General features: G+C 37.2%; 1 protein-coding gene across 4 annotated transcripts in view; it reads left to right on the top strand.

Annotated features, from left to right (window-relative positions):
• ASXL3 (ASXL transcriptional regulator 3) overlaps positions 1-18292 on the top strand; it is a 136287-nt gene that overhangs the window by 19567 nt on the left and 98428 nt on the right. For 3 of the 4 annotated variants that reach the window (XM_030011819.2, XM_030011818.1, XM_030011820.1), the window contains exons 2-3: positions 5636-5718; positions 11031-11033. In XM_030011819.2, the coding sequence (XP_029867679.1) occupies positions 5663-5718; positions 11031-11033 (59 nt within the window). In that variant the 5' untranslated portion in view covers positions 5636-5662. Of the gene's footprint in view, positions 1-3755; positions 3820-5635; positions 5719-11030; positions 11034-18292 lie in introns of all 4 variants that reach the window. The other variant, XM_030011817.1, reaches the window with a different exon arrangement.

Here is an 18292-nt window from a genome sequence, read left to right as displayed (position 1 = left end):
CATTATAAATAAATTTTAAAAAGAACAATGAAAGGGTCCAGACATCTCAGAACAAGCCTCAAACCAGCCAGTCAAAGCAGTGGAATGAACAAACAAATCATTCAGCTTTTTTCTTGCTCTTTCCTTTCATTCAGTATTTTAGGAGATGATAATGCCTTACGTATCTGGCAGATTAGCAAAGCTAAGCTGTTTCAGACCAACTTGCAAACAAATTCTATTGTAGAAATTCTGTTGGAGGAAACACTCTCCCAGTTGTTCCCTGTAGCTCATGCTAAAGGAACTGTGAAGTGCTTTTGACTGAAAGAGGGCTGGGGAAAAATGTTTTTTGAGTGTACTTTAAACCATTTGAGCTCTCCATGTCAGTAGCATTACCTCTGAACCTAAAAAAAGTGTGGACTAGCAAGCATGCACATAACTTATATTAAAACTTAATGTATCTCAGCAGATTTAGGTATTTTTATGTGTTGCTTTCTTGTTCATGTTACATCTTTGTTCTTTTCCTAGCTTGATTTTGCTTTTCTTAACTGTAGTGATGCATGGGTTACAGAGACAAATTGATAGTATGGAGCATACAGTGAAAGACATGTCTTATGAAATCCACCCTCTTCTACTCAGATTTTATAACTTCCTCATTGTAACTACAACTGCTCAAAGACAAAAGTCCTACCAGGAGAATTATTACTCCCATTTCAGCTTCTTGTAATATTTTAGTACTGGGAAACTACTCTTTACCTTTCCCTTAATCACCATCAGCAAGAGCTCCATGAACATCTTTTTGAGAACTTATGTTAAAATATCTTGTAGTGCACCTTCCCTTCTTATTTTCATCCCTCTTTTCTCTTTTTCATGTATGATGTACTCTCTCTTCTCTTGATCTTCTTGCTGTTTTCTCCTTTTTATCCATCTCTATGCATTTCCTTTCTTCCCCCACTCTGTACCCTACCCTCCTCTCCTAACCATTTACACATCTTTCTTCACACAAAGGGCTTTGAACTTTTACCAGGCTGCTGGTAATTCCCCGATGACTAAAGCCGTTAATCAAAAATGAATACAAAAGATTTGAGTGGGGCATTTCTCACAATAGAAGTCAGTCCTCCTGTTAACCTCACACAAGCAGCTGGAAAAAACAATGCTGGATTTCTTCCAGGATGCTGTTCTTGCACCCTGTTTGGGACTCCATCTTTCAATTCATTAATTTAGTAATGGGTGGCTAGAAAATATCATATATTTTCTGCTTAGGAGAAGGAAAGTTATTTTTCTGTTCTTTTATTCACCCTGCTGTCTTTGGGCAGTAAAGATTGTCTGTTGTGCAGTTCAGCCTGACTTGTATTTTAGCTGTTGAGTGGAAGCACTGGCAATAACTCCACTGTTCCTCTTTCTCCTCCTGAATTATTTAAATAATGTTCTAAAGAGAATTGCTTCAGTTTGTGAGTAGTCGCTCAGCCTATAGTTTGACCAAGTAGATGTGATAAAATGATCCTGATTTTTGTCATCTACCTGACCTTCAGATCCCTGCAGGCAGCTCCCGCAAATGGAAGAGGCTCTGGCCAGTTCCAGCTAACTGTACGCTGGCTGTACAATCAGCGTCAACAAGCCCACTAGGCTGACCTGCCTGCTGCTTTTGGACCACAGCACAGTATCAGACCACACTTGGTTCTTGCTTAGAAGAATAATTTTCTGCCAGCGTGATAACTGATAGCTGCAGAAGTAGTGGCTGCTTCTCTGGCAAAGCTTCCCACTTTCTGCAGGAATGTTTATGGATGGCAAGAAGGCCAACCTTCTAGTTTGCCTTTCTTCATGCTGTCCCTCTGCTTGTGTTCCCTCTAGTGGCTGAAATGATTGAGCAGATCTGATTCAGACAGTCAAAAGCAGCTGTGTATATAAATTAAACTATCATTCCATCAATTAGATAGAGGTTCTCTTCTGATTTTGGGGAGCATTCAGGATTTCTCTCTTATGCAAAGCTGAGAGTCGTGACTCTGCTCTAGAGTTTTCTTGCTAACAGTTCACTGGAAAGTGTTTTTTCCCCAGTGTGGCAACTGATTTTTTTTGAGCAGTTGTTGATGCACAGAATATGATAGATGCTATGGTGAGAAAAGGAATTTGGATTTCTTCTTGTCCCATATTACTGACATGACTTTTCCAATGAAACTGGGAATGTATGTGTTTGGCACCCATGTAATTAATATCTCTGAAGTTGTGGGTTGATACCTGTAGATGATACAAACATAACAATTTGTCAGGCTTCTACCCTTTGCTGGGAGGCTTGATTTCCACTGTGCTTGGTAGGATCTGTGTTGTCTTCTTTTTGAGCCGTTAACCAGGGTTTGAATGAACACCAAGAATGTGTTCAGTGCAATGACTACTGTTCCCTTCTAGATTGTCCTGATGGGTATCAAATTATTTGTCCCAGTTATTTAGTGGCTGTCGCTTTTTAAGGCAGTGGTTGAATGGCAGGAATAAATAGAGCATATTTGATCCTTTGTGATAGAGGTTGCAGTCAGTGCAAACTATTCTTCTGCCATTGTCCTTCTTGACAAAATACATTGAAACAATAATACTCTTCAGGACATGTTTTAATTTCAGCATTATTAGTCACTGCCCATGTACGATAGGAGTGTTGGTGGATGGAGTGGGAGGAAGGAGAAAGATATTTAAAACAGATAAAGGCTTCCTCCCCTGATGTGCGTTACTTTTTCTGACCAAGAAGTCTATGACTTAACTATGCTACTGCATTTTAGTATTTTATTTGCCTTAAGGCGCAGTTAGTAATTCAGTTTGAATTTCTAATGTTATTTTTAAAAGTCTTAGAAATGCAAAAGGGATTGCGGGCTTTTAGTGGTGTTAATGGTGAGATATAGAGGCAAGAGACAGTAGTGCAATTATCAATTCAGTGTGTTCATTAGCTCACAGACTCTTAAATAATACTCTGATGCTGTTTTCCATAACTGGGGGAAGAAAATGAGATTATCATTAAAATGTTTTTACAAGTAATTATTTTCTTACTGTGATAAATGGTTAGGTTAAAACTGGGGAGGGGGGACATGATGACAACATTGTGGGAAGGGCAGAAAAAAACAACCTTACTAAGGTTCTCTGCTAAATTAATCGTTCTGATAAAGAAAACTTAATCAGGTACTCAATAACAGGATTTTCAACTTTAAGCAGTGTTTGAATTGGAGAATTAATGCTTTTCAGTTAGGGTATGAACAGTTCTTTGAATAACAGGCTTTAAAGGGTTTAAAGGGTTAGATGAACAGAATTAAATTCATGGGGTATATGAACTGCAGCCCACGCTACATGTCCGGCATAAAACAGGTCCACACAATGGGCGATTGTTTGCTCCAGCACTTTCAGCCTGTCTAACATACTCTGCATTTCAGTTTGTCATTATACCCTGAATGTGTTCACTTCATACTGTGGTATTTGAAATCTGCCTTGTGGGTTTGATTAAACTTTCTGTAGTGGTGTTATGCATCCTGCTTGTTGGTTTCATTGTTGTTTGGTGAAGATGATCATCTGTATGTCTGGCCATTGTTTCCACAACCAGTTCAGTGCAGCTTCCTCAGCACAAACTGCTCTCCCTTCTCCCATTGTCCAGAACAGGGCGACTTCTGATGTTTGCGTAGCTTTATTGTTTCCTTCCCATTATTGTCAAACTCACGTGGTAATACTTGGCACTTTACTGACTTTATAGAGTAGGATGTGATGTCGTAGAGAAGGGGACAGGGCTACCCAAATTTTCTCAATTGCAGGGAGGAGCTGCCCAGGTGTGCTGAGGGGCCTGTACTCAGGAAGAGAAACAGGGATTCCTCCACAGTGAGTAACCCCACTTTCAAGTGCACACAGTTTCCTTCATAGCCGTGTCCAGTACAGTGTAGTTTCCTCTTCTGTCCTTTCCAGTTTGCCCTCTGGAATGTTCCCAGTTCAGTTCTCTTCTTTTCCCTTTATTTTGGTGTATTCTCATTTTACCTTGTCCTTTTTCTTTGTCTTCTTTCCAAAGGTTAAAGTTTCCATTTTTGTCTCTTCACACCATTAATCTTTTCTCATCCTAGTCTTAATCTTTATACGCATTGTCATTTTTCCGATGTGTCATTGTGGTTCTGTCACTAATACATCGTATCATTTCTCTTCCCTTGCTGTGCAATGGCCCTTTTCCCAGCCCTGTGCAGTTCCTTCCGTTCTTGCTTATTGCCGTATTCTTTCCTACCCACTCTTCTTTCTCCTTTCAAATCACCTTTCGGTTTTCCTTTCCTGATGGGTCCCTTTTGAATCTTGCCTATTGATGTACAGGAGATAAGCTCAGTTTAGCTCCCAGACCTTTCTAGTGCAGCCCTCACTTCTGCATTTTCCTTTGTGGAACTGAAAAATAAAGGATGCAAAGCTCATCTGTAACAAAGAACCGATGGATTTGGTAAACTGTGTTTTGGCTGCGAAAGGGGAGAACAGGCAGTAAATCAGAACTGTAAAATGGCAGGACAGGGCTGAGCTGATCAAGTTGTAGTGAGTAGGAAGGTTTTGGCTTTAGGTGAGCTGCTTGAATTACAGCCCTGACTAGCACCCTTCACAGTTTGATGACTTGCATGATACGATTTGGTGGTGTCTCTAGTTCCTAGTGGACAGGTATCCACGTAGTAGTAGCTACTTTCACAATTGCCATCATTTGGTAACTACTAGAGAGAAGCTCAGGATCGGATGAATTTGGAGACCAAACTGATTTCTTATTTACTCAGGGTAGAAATGCAAGTTCTGCTTGAGATATGTTGGCAAGATGCTCTGGGAAACTTGCTTGCCATGGCCTGTGCTGCACCTTTTACTGCTGATTGAAAGGTTTCATTTTCCAGGGCTGTCAATCTGGCACTTTACATGAGCAAAAGAGTGGCTGTTTGTTTAACAGCTTAAAACTGATGGGGACAAAAAGGAAGTGGAAAACCAGAAAAATCTGTACAAGATGGTTGTATCTGGAAAGAGGAGTGGGTTACTTTGGACTCAATTGGAAAAGGCAAAGGAGTGGAAAACTGAGCTGAACTGGAAAAATATACTGCACTCTGTCATGTAGCATCTTGTGTGTTGTGACTGTTCTGACTACTTCATTTTTCATTGTTTTTAGAAACAAAAAGCATTTTAAAATTGAAACCTATCTGTGTTAATTCTCACAGTAGCTCCTGCTCTACAAATGGAAGGTTTTAGCCAATTTTGTTCCTGAGGTCATGACAAAACCTAAGTGTAGAATATTCAAATGACCTCAAATAGTTCTAAAGTAATAAAAACCAAAAAAAAGAAGACTATCTGTCTCTTTGTTTTGTTTTGGGTTTTTTTTCCGTCCTGCCTGAAAGGAACTCTGTTGTTGTGTCATAAAATTAGTTGCATATTTCAACTCTTTTATTTGGAACCTGCTAAGATTTTTTTCCCAGGCAGATGTAGCAGATGATGCACAAAAGCAGCAAGTAAATCTTATTCTTGCTGCAGTTTCCTGGATTGTATCTGGCCTTCCAACAGACAGAGGACTCCAGTCTCAACACTACTGTTCCCTGCTTTTCACAAATGACTACATAAAAACTGCATGATTGCATAACCTTTCAGATTCACAGGACAGCTGTGTCTTGTCACTTACATATTTATTATTTCTTTTCAGGCATTGGAAAAGTACCCCAACTCACCAATGACTGCAAAACAAATACTGGAAGTCATTCAGAAAGAAGGGTTAAAAGAAACAAGGTCAGTGTTTATATGTTCTGTATTTTTGTTATCTCTTTGAAAATCACCTAGGAATGGTATATAAACTTTACAAAACATGAAGTGCTGATTAATGGCTGAATAGATTTCCAGTACGAAAGTGGGAAATACAGATGATGGGTTTTGTTTGTTTATTAGTTCAAAGCTTTTAAAATGTTAGCGACTGGCTTAACTTTGTACCGTCCAAAAGGAGCCTGTGGGCTAGCTCCAGTCCAATGGCCTTTCTTTAGAAAAACAGTGTGATCTGCTTAGACAGCCCAGTGCTACATCTCATTTTTGCTTAAGGACCGAAGCTTGGCAACTCGGTTGCCCCTGCCGCCATGTGCATGGAGAAAGCGTGAGATGGAGCTAGACGCACTCCTTCTCTCACTTGAGTTTGTGGTTTGGCACTTAAATCAGTGTTATGACATGCTGGTGTTGCCTGTGGTAACAGGGTTTGTGCCAATAAAGAATTGGGAATGGAAGGAGAGGGGTGTTTGAACACTAGGAACTAGTCTGTGTGGCTGCAGAGCCTGGATACTGCTTAATAACAGCATGCTTCGGATGTAGATTTCAACTATAATCATTAAGCTGTTCGGGTATAGGTGAGTTATCCAGAGCCTATGGAAGTCAGCAGTTGTCTTCCATTGATGCTTGGTTCAAATGGGCATGCAGCTGCTTATTCCTCAAAGGTGAGTAACTACTTGGTAGGTCTTCTAGTGACCTGCAGACGGCAACTTGGGCAGGAAATAAAATAAGTTAAGGAAAAACTGGTTGGTTGGTGGGGATCTCCTACAAGATGCAGTTTCCTCTTCTCCAAATGTTATAGTAAAAATTTTCTATTCTAATAGATTGTTATAATACTTGTTGCTGTCTCAAAGCAAAGGGAGACATCCACTATTATTTTAATTATATTCTTTTAGTGTGGAACCTAAAACAGTAGTAACTCATTATGTCAGTTACTTCTGAGTTTACTCCGGTGAACCAGAAGTAACCATGGGACATATTTTTACTGAATTCACTGTTGTTCCTAAGAAACAGAACACTCTGTGTGATCATTTGCACTGCATAACCATGCACTGCTTTGTTGGTAGCCACATAACATGCTTATACTAGCTGTATTTTGGCAAAACTGCAAAAGAGATGGTACGCAAGACGAAGTTGAAGTTGCCACCTTTTACAAATAAGAAATGCTTTAGTTCCTGTTAAGAAATTGCTTCAAGAAATTTGACAATTGTCCTGGTTTCAGCTGGGATAGAATTAGTTTTCTTTCTAGTAGCTGTTATAGTGTTATGTCTTGGTTTCAGTATGAGAAGAATGTTGATAACACACTGATGCTTTCAGTTGTGGCTAAGTAGTGTTTATACTAAGTCAAGGATTTTCAGCTTCTCATGCCCAGCCAGCAAGAAGGCTGGAGGGGCACAAGAAGTTGGGAGGGGACACAGCCAGGGCAGCTGACCCAGACTGGCCAATGGGGTATTCCATACCATGTGATGTCATGCCCAGTATATAAACTGCAGGGAGTTGGCCTGGGAGGGGTTGCTGCTCGGGAACTAACTGGTCATCAGTCGGCAAGTGGTGAGCAATTGCATTGTGCATTACTTGTTTTGTATATTCCAATCCTTTTATTATTATTTTCATTTTATTGTTATCATTACTATTTTCTTCCTTTCTGTCCTATTCAACTGTTCTTATCTCAACCCACGAGTTTTACCTTTTTCCTCCTGATTCTCTCCCCCATCCCACTGGGTGGGGGGGAAGTGAGCGAGGAGCTGCGTGGTGCTTAGTTGCTGGCTGGGGTTATGACACAATGATGCCAAGGAAACAAGGGGATGAAAACTTTTGAAAATGAATGTCCAAATGTGTGTTAGGCTGCATGGATTTGCATACAACAACAAAAAAGCAAGAAAATCCAACTTTGAAAAATCTGTTTTTATTAAGATACTGTTTCTCACAGCAGTGAATAGATTGCTTTCTTCTTCTTACGTCTTCTGGTATGAGACAACTGCATGGGAGAGGCTCACGTGCCTGATAATATGATAATAGCATTTCTTTGTAATTTTAAAAATTCTTGTTTCCGTGAACAGTGCATGAATAAAATTTTGTGTGCAAAACCAATGGGAGGGAGTGAAGGCAGTGTTTTTATGATTTAAATATGGAAAATGTGGAAGCCCTTTTTAATTGCTGCAGAATGAATAATAAGAGAAGGATTCCTTTAAAGAAGTTCAAAGCTAGATCTTCTTTCATTTCTTCAGTTACTAAGAAACTGAGAATTGCAGGGAAGTAGAAAAGAATTTCAGATAATTTCTGATTCTTATTCATGGTAGGGTTTGTGCAGGTATGTGTGAATGTGTAGTAGATTGCAGGATGCCATATGTGGTAACGAGTATCTAGGTAACTGAGAAGGATAAAATTCAATGTTCTTTACTCCTTACTTGAAACATTGTACTATGTTATAGGCTAGGTCATCCTAAACTGATTAGCCTAAAAATTCTAAATTCTGCAATTGTAAAAACAAAAAATATTGATTCTGTATTGATTTTTTTTTTTTTTTAAGTATTTGGTTTCTCATTTAACTCCTGATTTAATGTAGAAGTTGTGTTTCTGCATTAGGCACAAACCTGCAAAGTTATCTGACTTCATATTTGTTGATTGGGCCTCAGTAAAGTTTTGTTTTCACAGTTCTTGAATTCAGAGTCTCCCACTTACTTCATCCAGCTCTGCAATTTCTTTCAGTACCTTTCCACCAGTATGGTACCTTTGCCTTTACTAAAGATGACCTTTCCTGGTCTCTATGCTGCAGCCAGCTAAGATGAGCAAGGGATGTAAATTTATGATGTGCAGTCACCTGCTCATAAGCAGTAGAATGCTGCTAGCATGTTTTATTCTGTATTGATTTGTGTATTCTTCAAGTCTGAACTTCTACCAGCAATATGTTACTACTTTAATATACTTTACTTATTCCTTTATACTGATAATCAGTTGTTGGTAGAACCTTGGCAATCCTAAATTAAGTTCTTCAAAAGTTCTCCTCTCTACTACTCCATTTATAGATGAATGAGATTAATTGGCTTAGTCATTTTTCAAATATATTGCAGCATTAATTAATCTAAAGCTTTTTGCTGGGGTAGTAAATCTGAATGAATAACGTATGATTTTCAGCAATCTCATTGTCATTATGGGTAATCTTTAAAAAGATACTGTCAGACTATTCAGCCTGTTCTTTGTTTGCAATAAAGACATCGTTGTACATTTATTTTTTTATTACTCAAATAATTAAATACAGTAGGAGGAAAATTCCAAAGTTACAAAGCAGATATATGTTAGAAATTAAAATAAAAACTTACTGACATGTCCCGTGAGAGGTTATACACCTACCCAGTTTCCTATATATCTTGGGGGTTGTAGAGTTCAATTTTGTTTTTTAAAAATCTTTCCTGTTACCATGGTTGGTTGTAAAATAGTCAGCAGGCAGGCAGTGCTTCTGCTACCTAGAAGGAGTAAAAACTTTGAAGGCAAACCTTTTTGGGATATAGAAAATATATGGTTTTCTTCCAGGGGGGGAGGAGAGAGAAGTATTTATTTTACATTCATGCCTGCGCTGATAGTGAACAGTGTCAAGCCAACGGTCCTGGACACTGAAATCTCTTTATAAAGAAGATAGACAGCAGCTTGCTCCAGTGCACAGTGCTCTGGATTTTCCTTCCTAGCATCCACTGTCCTGTTCTTTTGAAAACAATTCCCTGCCCCACTGTAAATTTCTAGACTTGCAACTTGCTGGTTATGCATCCTAGCATGAGATTTTGCAGATTTTGCTAGTGTGACATAGACCACCAGTCAGAGTATGATCCACTCTAGCCTCAGTGCTCCTTTTCCACTGTGCTGCTGCCTCGCTAGTTGTTCTCCATCTTGTATTTCTGCTGTTACTTATTCCTGTTAAGGTCTAGAATTCCCCCTACTGAATTGCATTCAGGTCTTCTGCAGACCGTTTCTCAAATTTATTAAGATTGCTTTAACATGTATTCTTGTCTTTCAGCATGCGTGCAGCCCTTCCAAGTTTAGTGTCATCTGCTTATTAGAACTTTTTTCCTTTGGCAGCATTTTATTTCTCTTCTTCACTTATGAAAGTCCCATGAGAAACAATGTCCAAAGACTCATTAAGTTGGGCTATATGATACACTTACTGCTGTTTCTCTAACTACACGGTCTGCTACTATGTCATAAAGAATATTTTGATAGATTTGAAGTAACTTTTTCTTGACAGGTCTATGTATTACTCAACTCAACTTATCTGCTAAATACTTCCAAATAATTTTTATTCCATATTTTGAGGGGATTGAAATTCAGTTGCTGCTACTTCCTTGGCCCTGCCTTTTTTCATTTTTTATAAGTTAGTCACGAGATGTTTTCCAATCTTTTGGAATCACTTCTATCCTCTACAAATCCTCAAAAATTACTATTGATAATTCTGAGACTGGTCCAGTTAGCCCTAAATACCTTATGGTGAATTTCAACAGCTTTAACTGATTTGAGAACATCGAATTTATTTAATTATCATCTAATCAATTTTTTCCATGTTTGTTCCTGGTGTTGGTTTTAGTAGCTGTTTAATCACAGACACCTTTCTAATTAGGTGTCAACAAAGAAAAAGCACTAGCACTCCTGTGTTTTTGGTGTAAGTGCTCAGTGCCACCCCTTCATGGAAGAGCAAGCCAGTTTCCTATCTCTTGGTGTGCTTACAGATATGTCTTTGTGCATGGTGGGTGGGTGAGTTTGCTGAAGTTTCATTTCCCGAAGCCTATTTTCTTCTTTTTGTGTTCTCCCTTATTTTCCTAAAAATGAAGAATCAACCCTTCATGAATGCTCAATGTTTTCAGCTGCTTCTTCCCCACTGGTTCAAGTCAAAGCTAGTACTGCCTTCCTTCCTAACTGCTTTTTACATCTTCCGTTCAAGGATTTTTGTTCCTAACACAGTCCCAGGAACTTGCCAGATGCTTCTCTGTCCCTGTGTCTTTCTTTTCCCAAGAGATGCCTGTATGGTCATAATGGGGATATTTAAATAGGTCATGTGTTTTAAAATTTTTTGCTGATTCTCACAGAAAAAAACTTCTCTAATTCTCCTGGTTTCTTGCTATATTAAACTCTGACCTTAGTACCATCCTTGGTTTTGCCCTCTTTTGTCATTAATAGGAAATTGCCTGTAGGACCACCAGGTTAACCTATTTATTCCCTTCTGTTTGGGGCACTGCACCTTCATGAAGAATAGGACCAATTGAATACTGCTTAAAATTATTAGGGAGATAAAAATAAGGCAGAAAGTTGGTATGAATTAGGTGTTTGGATTAAGGAAGAGAAGATGGAGTTTAGACATAGTAAGTCTTCCAATACATAAAAGATAGGAAAAAAAGTAAAGGAATAAGTTACCCTGCATGTCTGATATGGACAGGAAAAGAAATAAGGCCTTTAAATTTTAGCAATAAAAGATTCCCATTAGATAGTAAGATGACTTTTTTTTCTAACAGGTATAATTGATTTCTGTCTTGAACTGTGGGGGAGCTGTGAGAGATCTCTAGAACTCTCTAAAACCAGTTTAGGTATGTGTCTGTCAGGAATTATGTAGATTTGGTTGATCCTGCCTTGAACTAGGGGAATGAACTAGCATATCCCTTGATCCATATTTTTCTATGAATTTTTTTAGATCAGTTTGAAGTACTTGGGTCATACATATTGTTTGAGTCCTAGGGGAGAATATCCAGCCAAATTCTGATAAATGTTTGATGCTAATAACCCTAGATTATGTCTTGCTTTCTGTAGTTCCCTTTCTCCTTTGCTTGGTGAGGCTGAGAAATTGACTTGTCTGAATAAGATTAAAGCCAAAGATTCTTAATACAAGTTAATAGCCAATAAACTTTCAAAATGGGACAAGCAATGTTAAATTTTTTGGAGTGCAACTTTAGCCCACAGCTATGCTAGCTATTTACTTTCCTCCTCTGTTAGACTCAGGAGTGTGAACCCTCGAATGAGATAATTTCATAGTATTTTTGCTGTACAGCTAGAGTAACTGACCTCTGTATTGTCAAGTAACTTTGATTATTCTCTTCAGGTAATTCACAGAAGAGGTTAAAAAAAAATCCCTTCATCTCATTCTGGTTTTAATTTTCCAGTAGGAATCTTAAACTTCTTTCTCCTGATGTTTCTTTGTTGATCTTCATTTCAATTATGGGAATCACAGCATCAGTCCTAACTCCTCCTCCTATTTTTCTCTGCATGTTTTGTCTTTTGCTATGCAAGATTAAGCTATCTATTGATTTATTGTTGTGACAGTAGTCTTTCAGAAGACTAAGAAGAGACACTTGCCACTGGCACTGGCAATAGTGCTGTTTCTTCTGCACTCTACAGTGTTGATAATATCTGTCATGAATGATATCATAACATATTAAGTCTTCTGAGCCTAGGAAAGCAGCAAAGTATGACCTTAATAAATCTCAAGACACCCTTACTAGATTTACACTCTTTGTGCAGAAATATTAATAGTGGGTTAGCTAGAATTAAACCCACTTCAAATTGCTGAGTGGAGTCATCAATAGAATAAAACACACGATCTGTGCAGGGTCTGTCTTTTGCTCTGAAGTGAGATGGTACTCCTGAAAATATTACTGTCACTTCTGAATCCTTTGATCTTTTTGACAGTATCTCTTTAAGCCTTTGCATACTTCATCCTTAGAGCTATTGACTTAAAAATAAGACCCATTCTGAATGCTCCTGTTTCTGTAAATAGGCTAAATGAGCTGGCAACTGTCTTCTGTTGTTTATCGTTTTCATGTTCCTTGTTTTATTGTGTATGCATGTAGACACAGAAATTTTTACTTCCTTTCTCTGTAAAGTAATTCCAAGATGTCATTGTGATTCATAATTATTAAGTCATAGTTTTTATCTTCCACATTAAAAAAATAAAAAATGCAAATGCCCTCCAATAACCAAAAGCTCTTAAAAATTTCGCTGAAAGAACCACAGTTTTTGTCTTAAGGCTCTGATTGTTAACGGAAGAGCTCAGACAGTTAAGAGGCTTCTGTGGTTGCATATGTCTGATAGAATTTATTTGGGAGCCTCTTCAGCTAAAGGAGTGCATTGCTTTATCTTGAAGGTAGTTATTCCCTGCAATGGACTGAAAGGAAGCCTTGATGGGAAGAGAGAGAGAAAGCTATTCGCGTTCTGTTGCCTGGCATTATTAGGTTGATTTTTATGCCTCTACAGATGTGGCTTTTGGCTGTAGAGCAGTGAAAGAAACAAACTTACAGTACAACCTGCCTTTCTGCATAAATTTACTTCAGACACCTCTTTGAAACGCTGTTCTTCCCAGTGTAGCAACAAACCGCCCAATTTGGTAGGCAGTTGTGATAGCAGCAATTCACCAGCTGAAATCTCAGGCTTGCTTCTTCTTGCCTAGGCATTCCCGGCATTGTTATGCCACAGTGCAGTCTAAACTGGTAAAAACTGATGGGTTTCCTACATTACTGCATTCCAACATCACAACTGTAACTTGTATAATCACAACCCTGTCACCTCTGTGAGAATTATTTCAGTTTTTGATAGTGATGTAGCCCTAAAACAACTATGGTTTTAACTTAAGCCTAAGAGCAGCGTTGTTAATTCTTGATTCCATGTTGCTGCATTGTGATTACCCTACTGTTAGTTTAAAGCTAGCTTGCTTATGTCTGTATGATGGTAATCCTGTCTTTGTATTGATTTGGAAAACTGGTTTTGGGTGCTAATGAAACAGATGTAAAAATAACAAAACCTCAAATGTTTTCCCTCAGCTAATTGCAAAGACAACAGGATTTTTATTTATTAGTGATGGTGCTTCTTCCATTGTGTGTACCTATAAAAGATATATTTCTATGTAAGAACTTAACTAACAACTAACCTTGAATGTATTTTTTTTTTTGTCTGAGCCACCATTATCTTCATTTTTCCTCCATATTTCAGTTTTTAGAAATTATCTGGGGTACTTTTTTGTTTGTTTGTTTTAATGCTGCTCCTTTTCCTTTCACAGGACAATGGAGTCTCTGTCTAGGGACTTCAGTAAACAGTCCAGTAAAATCAGTCCGCATGTCAGCTTTTTTTATAAAATTACCTCTTTGGTTTGGGTTTTTGGGGGGTTTTGGGTTTTGGTTTTTTTGGGTTTTTTTTTTTTTTTTTTTGCATGATGCATGTAATAAAAGGTGCCCCAGCTGTTAACAGGTAACCTAAAAATCATGCTTGTGTCACAGATGCAAATTCCTTTGTTAGTTTTGTTAAGGCGTGGATTTAATTTTGAAAATATTTCAGATGATAAATGGCACAATGTAAATAGTAAGAATTTTTTGAGTATGACACAGAATACTTTGGAGGACACTGTTCTTACTGTTAAGAATATTAACTGAACATATGTGAAAAGAGTGGAAACAGAAGCAAGGTAATACTTTTCAAGGGTAAATACAGAGCTAAGAATATAGCCTGGTCTTCTGCTCCTCCACTCCCAATATCCTGTCCATTAAATTGGTGTTGCTGGTGCAGTATCTCTACTTGATCCCAACCACATGCAGTCCCTTGTCCCAAGAGTTTCTGCTACATGAATCCTCCCCCTTTCTCAAACTGGGTCACCAATCCCATGGTCTGCCATTACCCCAATCTGCTGTCATCCTTTTTTCCTTCCCGTATATGAGGACTCAAACTCCATTAATTTGACTGCTCTATGTGCCTGAAGTTTTTTTAATACAATGTGGACATCCCAGATTTCAGTATTTATTTTGCATTCTGGCTCAGGACCAACCAAGTTTTCTTCTTTAGCTTGGTTCCAGGACCAATTATGAAGAAATAAAAACACAATTCCATCATTTTATCATGTCTGGGACCTTCAATAGATGATTTGCGACAGTTTAGAAAAGTTCATATGGCTTCCCCTTTTGTACTTTGCGCCTGATTTGTCATCATGTTGAAGTCTGTTCCTGTATGCTCAGGTGAACTGAGATTTCAAAACAGTTGATTCTCTTTTTTTAAAGATTATTGTGTTACTGTTACTTTTCCATACACATTTTTTTCTCATATAGTGTTCAGTACTTCAGTTTTCCATTTGGTACAATAGTTCTCTGTGTCTGGGTGCTAAAACATATATTGTAACCACCTTTTCACCTTTCATAGAAGTGATAGGAAATAGTTGCTTGATTTTTTTTTTTTTAATTGTTTTAAAAGATCTGCCATAAAGTTGTTTGCTTTAAATCTATTAGCAGCTCTGCAAATTGTGTCTGCAAGGACTGGGAAAACAGGAATCTAGTCTGTGTGACACACTTGCTTCCTCACTACTATTAAAATATTTTTATTTTACTTGTGCAGTTACTTAGATTTCTGCTCCTCCCACCCAAGCCTAATCTGTATTTTCTCAAAGAACATTATGCTAGTGCAGTGTATAAAGCTTTTTTATTTGTTTGATGCTTTACTGGTAAGGGAGAATGACCCATATGATCATTAGATATTCAAGTTATAGTAATTCAGTGGAAATGTGAAAATTTTAGAAGTTAATTTATTTAGCTGTAATAGGAAGAATTATGGTGGTTAAATTTTGTGATGTGATAAACATGTTTCAACTTCTAAAGGTCTATATTGCAAAAATATTTTATCTTTGAATGCATGCCCATGTCCTCTTTATCACAGCCTAATTTGCTGAAATTAAGACCCCCATAATATGTTAATGCCACATTAAAGATATTCCTTTTTTAATACAAGAGGAAATCCAAAAACTTAAATATAACAGATAATGGATAGCAGTGCAGATGCTGATGATCTTGTAAGATTTAATAGTTATTTTGTGCAGTAATGACAACACTTCCTATTAAAGGACATCTTATTTTGAAGTAGATGGACATCAGCTATGACTAAATAGTGTAAATTTGTCAACAAATTCAGTGTTGGCTTTTTTTGCATAGTGTAATAATTCCTTCATCAATATATTTTGATGTTTAATGTAAGAATTTAAGTTGTGTTTTCTTTTTCCTATGTTGTGTCTCTTAGCGTGGACTACTATTGAAAGAGACTGAAAAGCAGTAATGTAGTTCAGGCTGATGAAAAGAGAAACATCCTGCATTACACCATAAGCATAGCATTATCCTAAAGTTTATATGGTGTGATAACTGTCTTCCCACATTTCTCCTACAAAGTGTAACTCCTCTTTTAGCAATATTTAAGTAAGTATGCTATGGATCTTTTTTTTTTTTTTTTTAATGTTTCTGTATTTCAAAGAGTAATTCTGCTTTAAAATTTGTGTCTGTCTTTCAGAAAGAGAAATTAAATAAGGATATCCAAGAGATCTAAACACATTCAAAACAATCAGATACTTACAGAAGTTACGTTAGGAAGGTTTCACCAGATCCTTAATCCATTCTTCCAGCAGTGCAAGTTTTTTTGTTTGTTCGTTTGGGGTGGGTTTTTTGTTGGTTTTGGTGGTTGGTTGGGTTTCTTTTTTGTGTGTGTGTGTATAGTATGTTTCCTATAGTGTGGTGGTTTAAGCTTGATTTCTTTTTTTAAATGAGTGAAGAGAGAGACCTTCCACAGTCTACAGAGTGTTTTTCTATTCTTTTATCCAAAATTGGCCTGCAGTTCTATAAACTGTACCATGACTATGTGGAAGGTAGGTAGATATGTATGTTCTTTGATTTTACTGCCTTTATCAGCCTGCTTTGCCAGCATCTTTGTAAGAGGAGCAAGGACATAGAAGAGCTTTCCAATAATAGTTGTCCATTGTTGTCCAGAGCCAAAACTTTCAAAAATATCTTTGGGAAACTGAGATTTGACAGAATGTGTTCTGTTTCCATCATTGTTCTGAAATGAAGATCTGTCACATATTAACATTAAAGTACATAGGTAATAAACTAGTATTTTAAAATAAAAGTCAGAAACAAGACCTGCAAGAGAGCTTAATATCAATACACGCTAGTTAGGGGCAAAACGCAAGAACTGTTGCTGAGTAGCCAGCAACCTTGTTCAGCTCTCTTGTGTTTAGAAAAGGGAAGAATAATCTACTATGTTTCCTTTAGGAAGTATTTGGGCAGCTGTGATTCAACACATAAGCCTGTCAGGAGCAGCCATATATATCAAACTTTTAAACACAGAATGATATGGAGACTTTAGCTAGAAGGAGTCACCTTTTGAATGAACACTTTGGTAAAATATTCTTAAGAAGAGTGTTTAATCTATCTGTTGAAGACTTAAAACCTGCAGTGAAAATTGAAGTCTGCTGGGAACTTGAAGACATGCCTGGTTTAATGGATTTATGAGCTTTTGTTGCAACATCCCGGTAACCCAAGAAGCTGCTTTTTCTTGCAGGTGTAAAATGAATTATTCTACATTTCAACTTGCTAGTTGCTGATTGAGATTTATTTGTTGGGGTTAGGTTTTTTTGGCGTTTCTGTTTTGTTCTCTGTATTTCTTTTGCATTGCAAAATTAGTATTTAAACCTATTATTTGTTACTGCTTTGAATTTCATTTATCCCACAGCTGACTTTTGTCTTTATTTCTAAGCACTCTGTCTTAAGGGACATGCACAACATCCTGCAAAATGGTATAATCTTTTTTTAATGCTATTTCTAGTATTCCATAGAAACTGGGGGGGGGGGAGAGCCTAAACTGAACACTACAACACAGGCAATTCATTACAGATTTTCCGCTTAGTAATCAGTAAATTGTCAAGTCCTTATTTTCATCATTAGCATATTTTTCACAGAGCAGAAGCATAGCCATTTCTGGCAGACTGAATTCAATGTGTTTTATTTGAATGTGAAAGAAGAAAACATTGTCAGGCTTTCTATGAAAGCATCATTTTCTAGTAATAATTTATTTTCTGAAACAGTTTTCTGTGGATGTCTTTATGTTTCTATAAAGATATGGGTATGTGTTTCAGTCTACCTTTAATTAAACCATTTCTTAACTGAAGGGGAAAAAAATACAGAAATAATTATTTTTTCTTTTTTTCTTTTTTTTTTCCCCCTGTATTGCATGAGCTGAAAAATTTACTAGTTCTCTTATAGTTATGCACTGCCATATTTAATTTAAAATTCTGAAGCATGTTATTATAGAATCAAGACCAAAAAAACCCTCAGAATTTCACTGTCCAAGTACTATGAAAAAGATCAGGTGTAACTGTTGAGAAAATTTGTTACATACATGAATTTCTTTTCTATCTAAGCCTAGCTGATAGCAATTCCATTTTATTTACTTTGAGTCTCATAGGTAGTCATCTTAATTACTGTGAAATTAAATTATGTGCATGTTCTTAATTTCAAAACAGAATTGAAAAAGTGCCTAAACATCTTTTGCTTGCTTACGTACTATCATGAGAAGCAAAATATGTTTTATGCAAGATCTGCTTTTCTTTCAGTGGTATAGAAAGCTCCCATCTTCTGCCTGTAATCCCAATAAACTCTGCATTTGTCAGTGAGGCTGTTTTATGATAGCTGTATGCTAGAACCAAAACATATATATCAAATTAAAATATAAATAAAAGAACTTAAAAATTGTATTTACGAAACTGTATTTATGTGCTTGA

Source organism: Aquila chrysaetos, chromosome 4 (assembly GCF_900496995.4).
Source record: "Aquila chrysaetos chrysaetos chromosome 4, bAquChr1.4, whole genome shotgun sequence".
Lineage (NCBI taxonomy): Eukaryota > Metazoa > Chordata > Aves > Accipitriformes > Accipitridae > Aquila > Aquila chrysaetos.
Note: the sequence above shows the minus strand (reverse complement) of the source record. Positions and strands in the feature narration are given on the sequence as shown.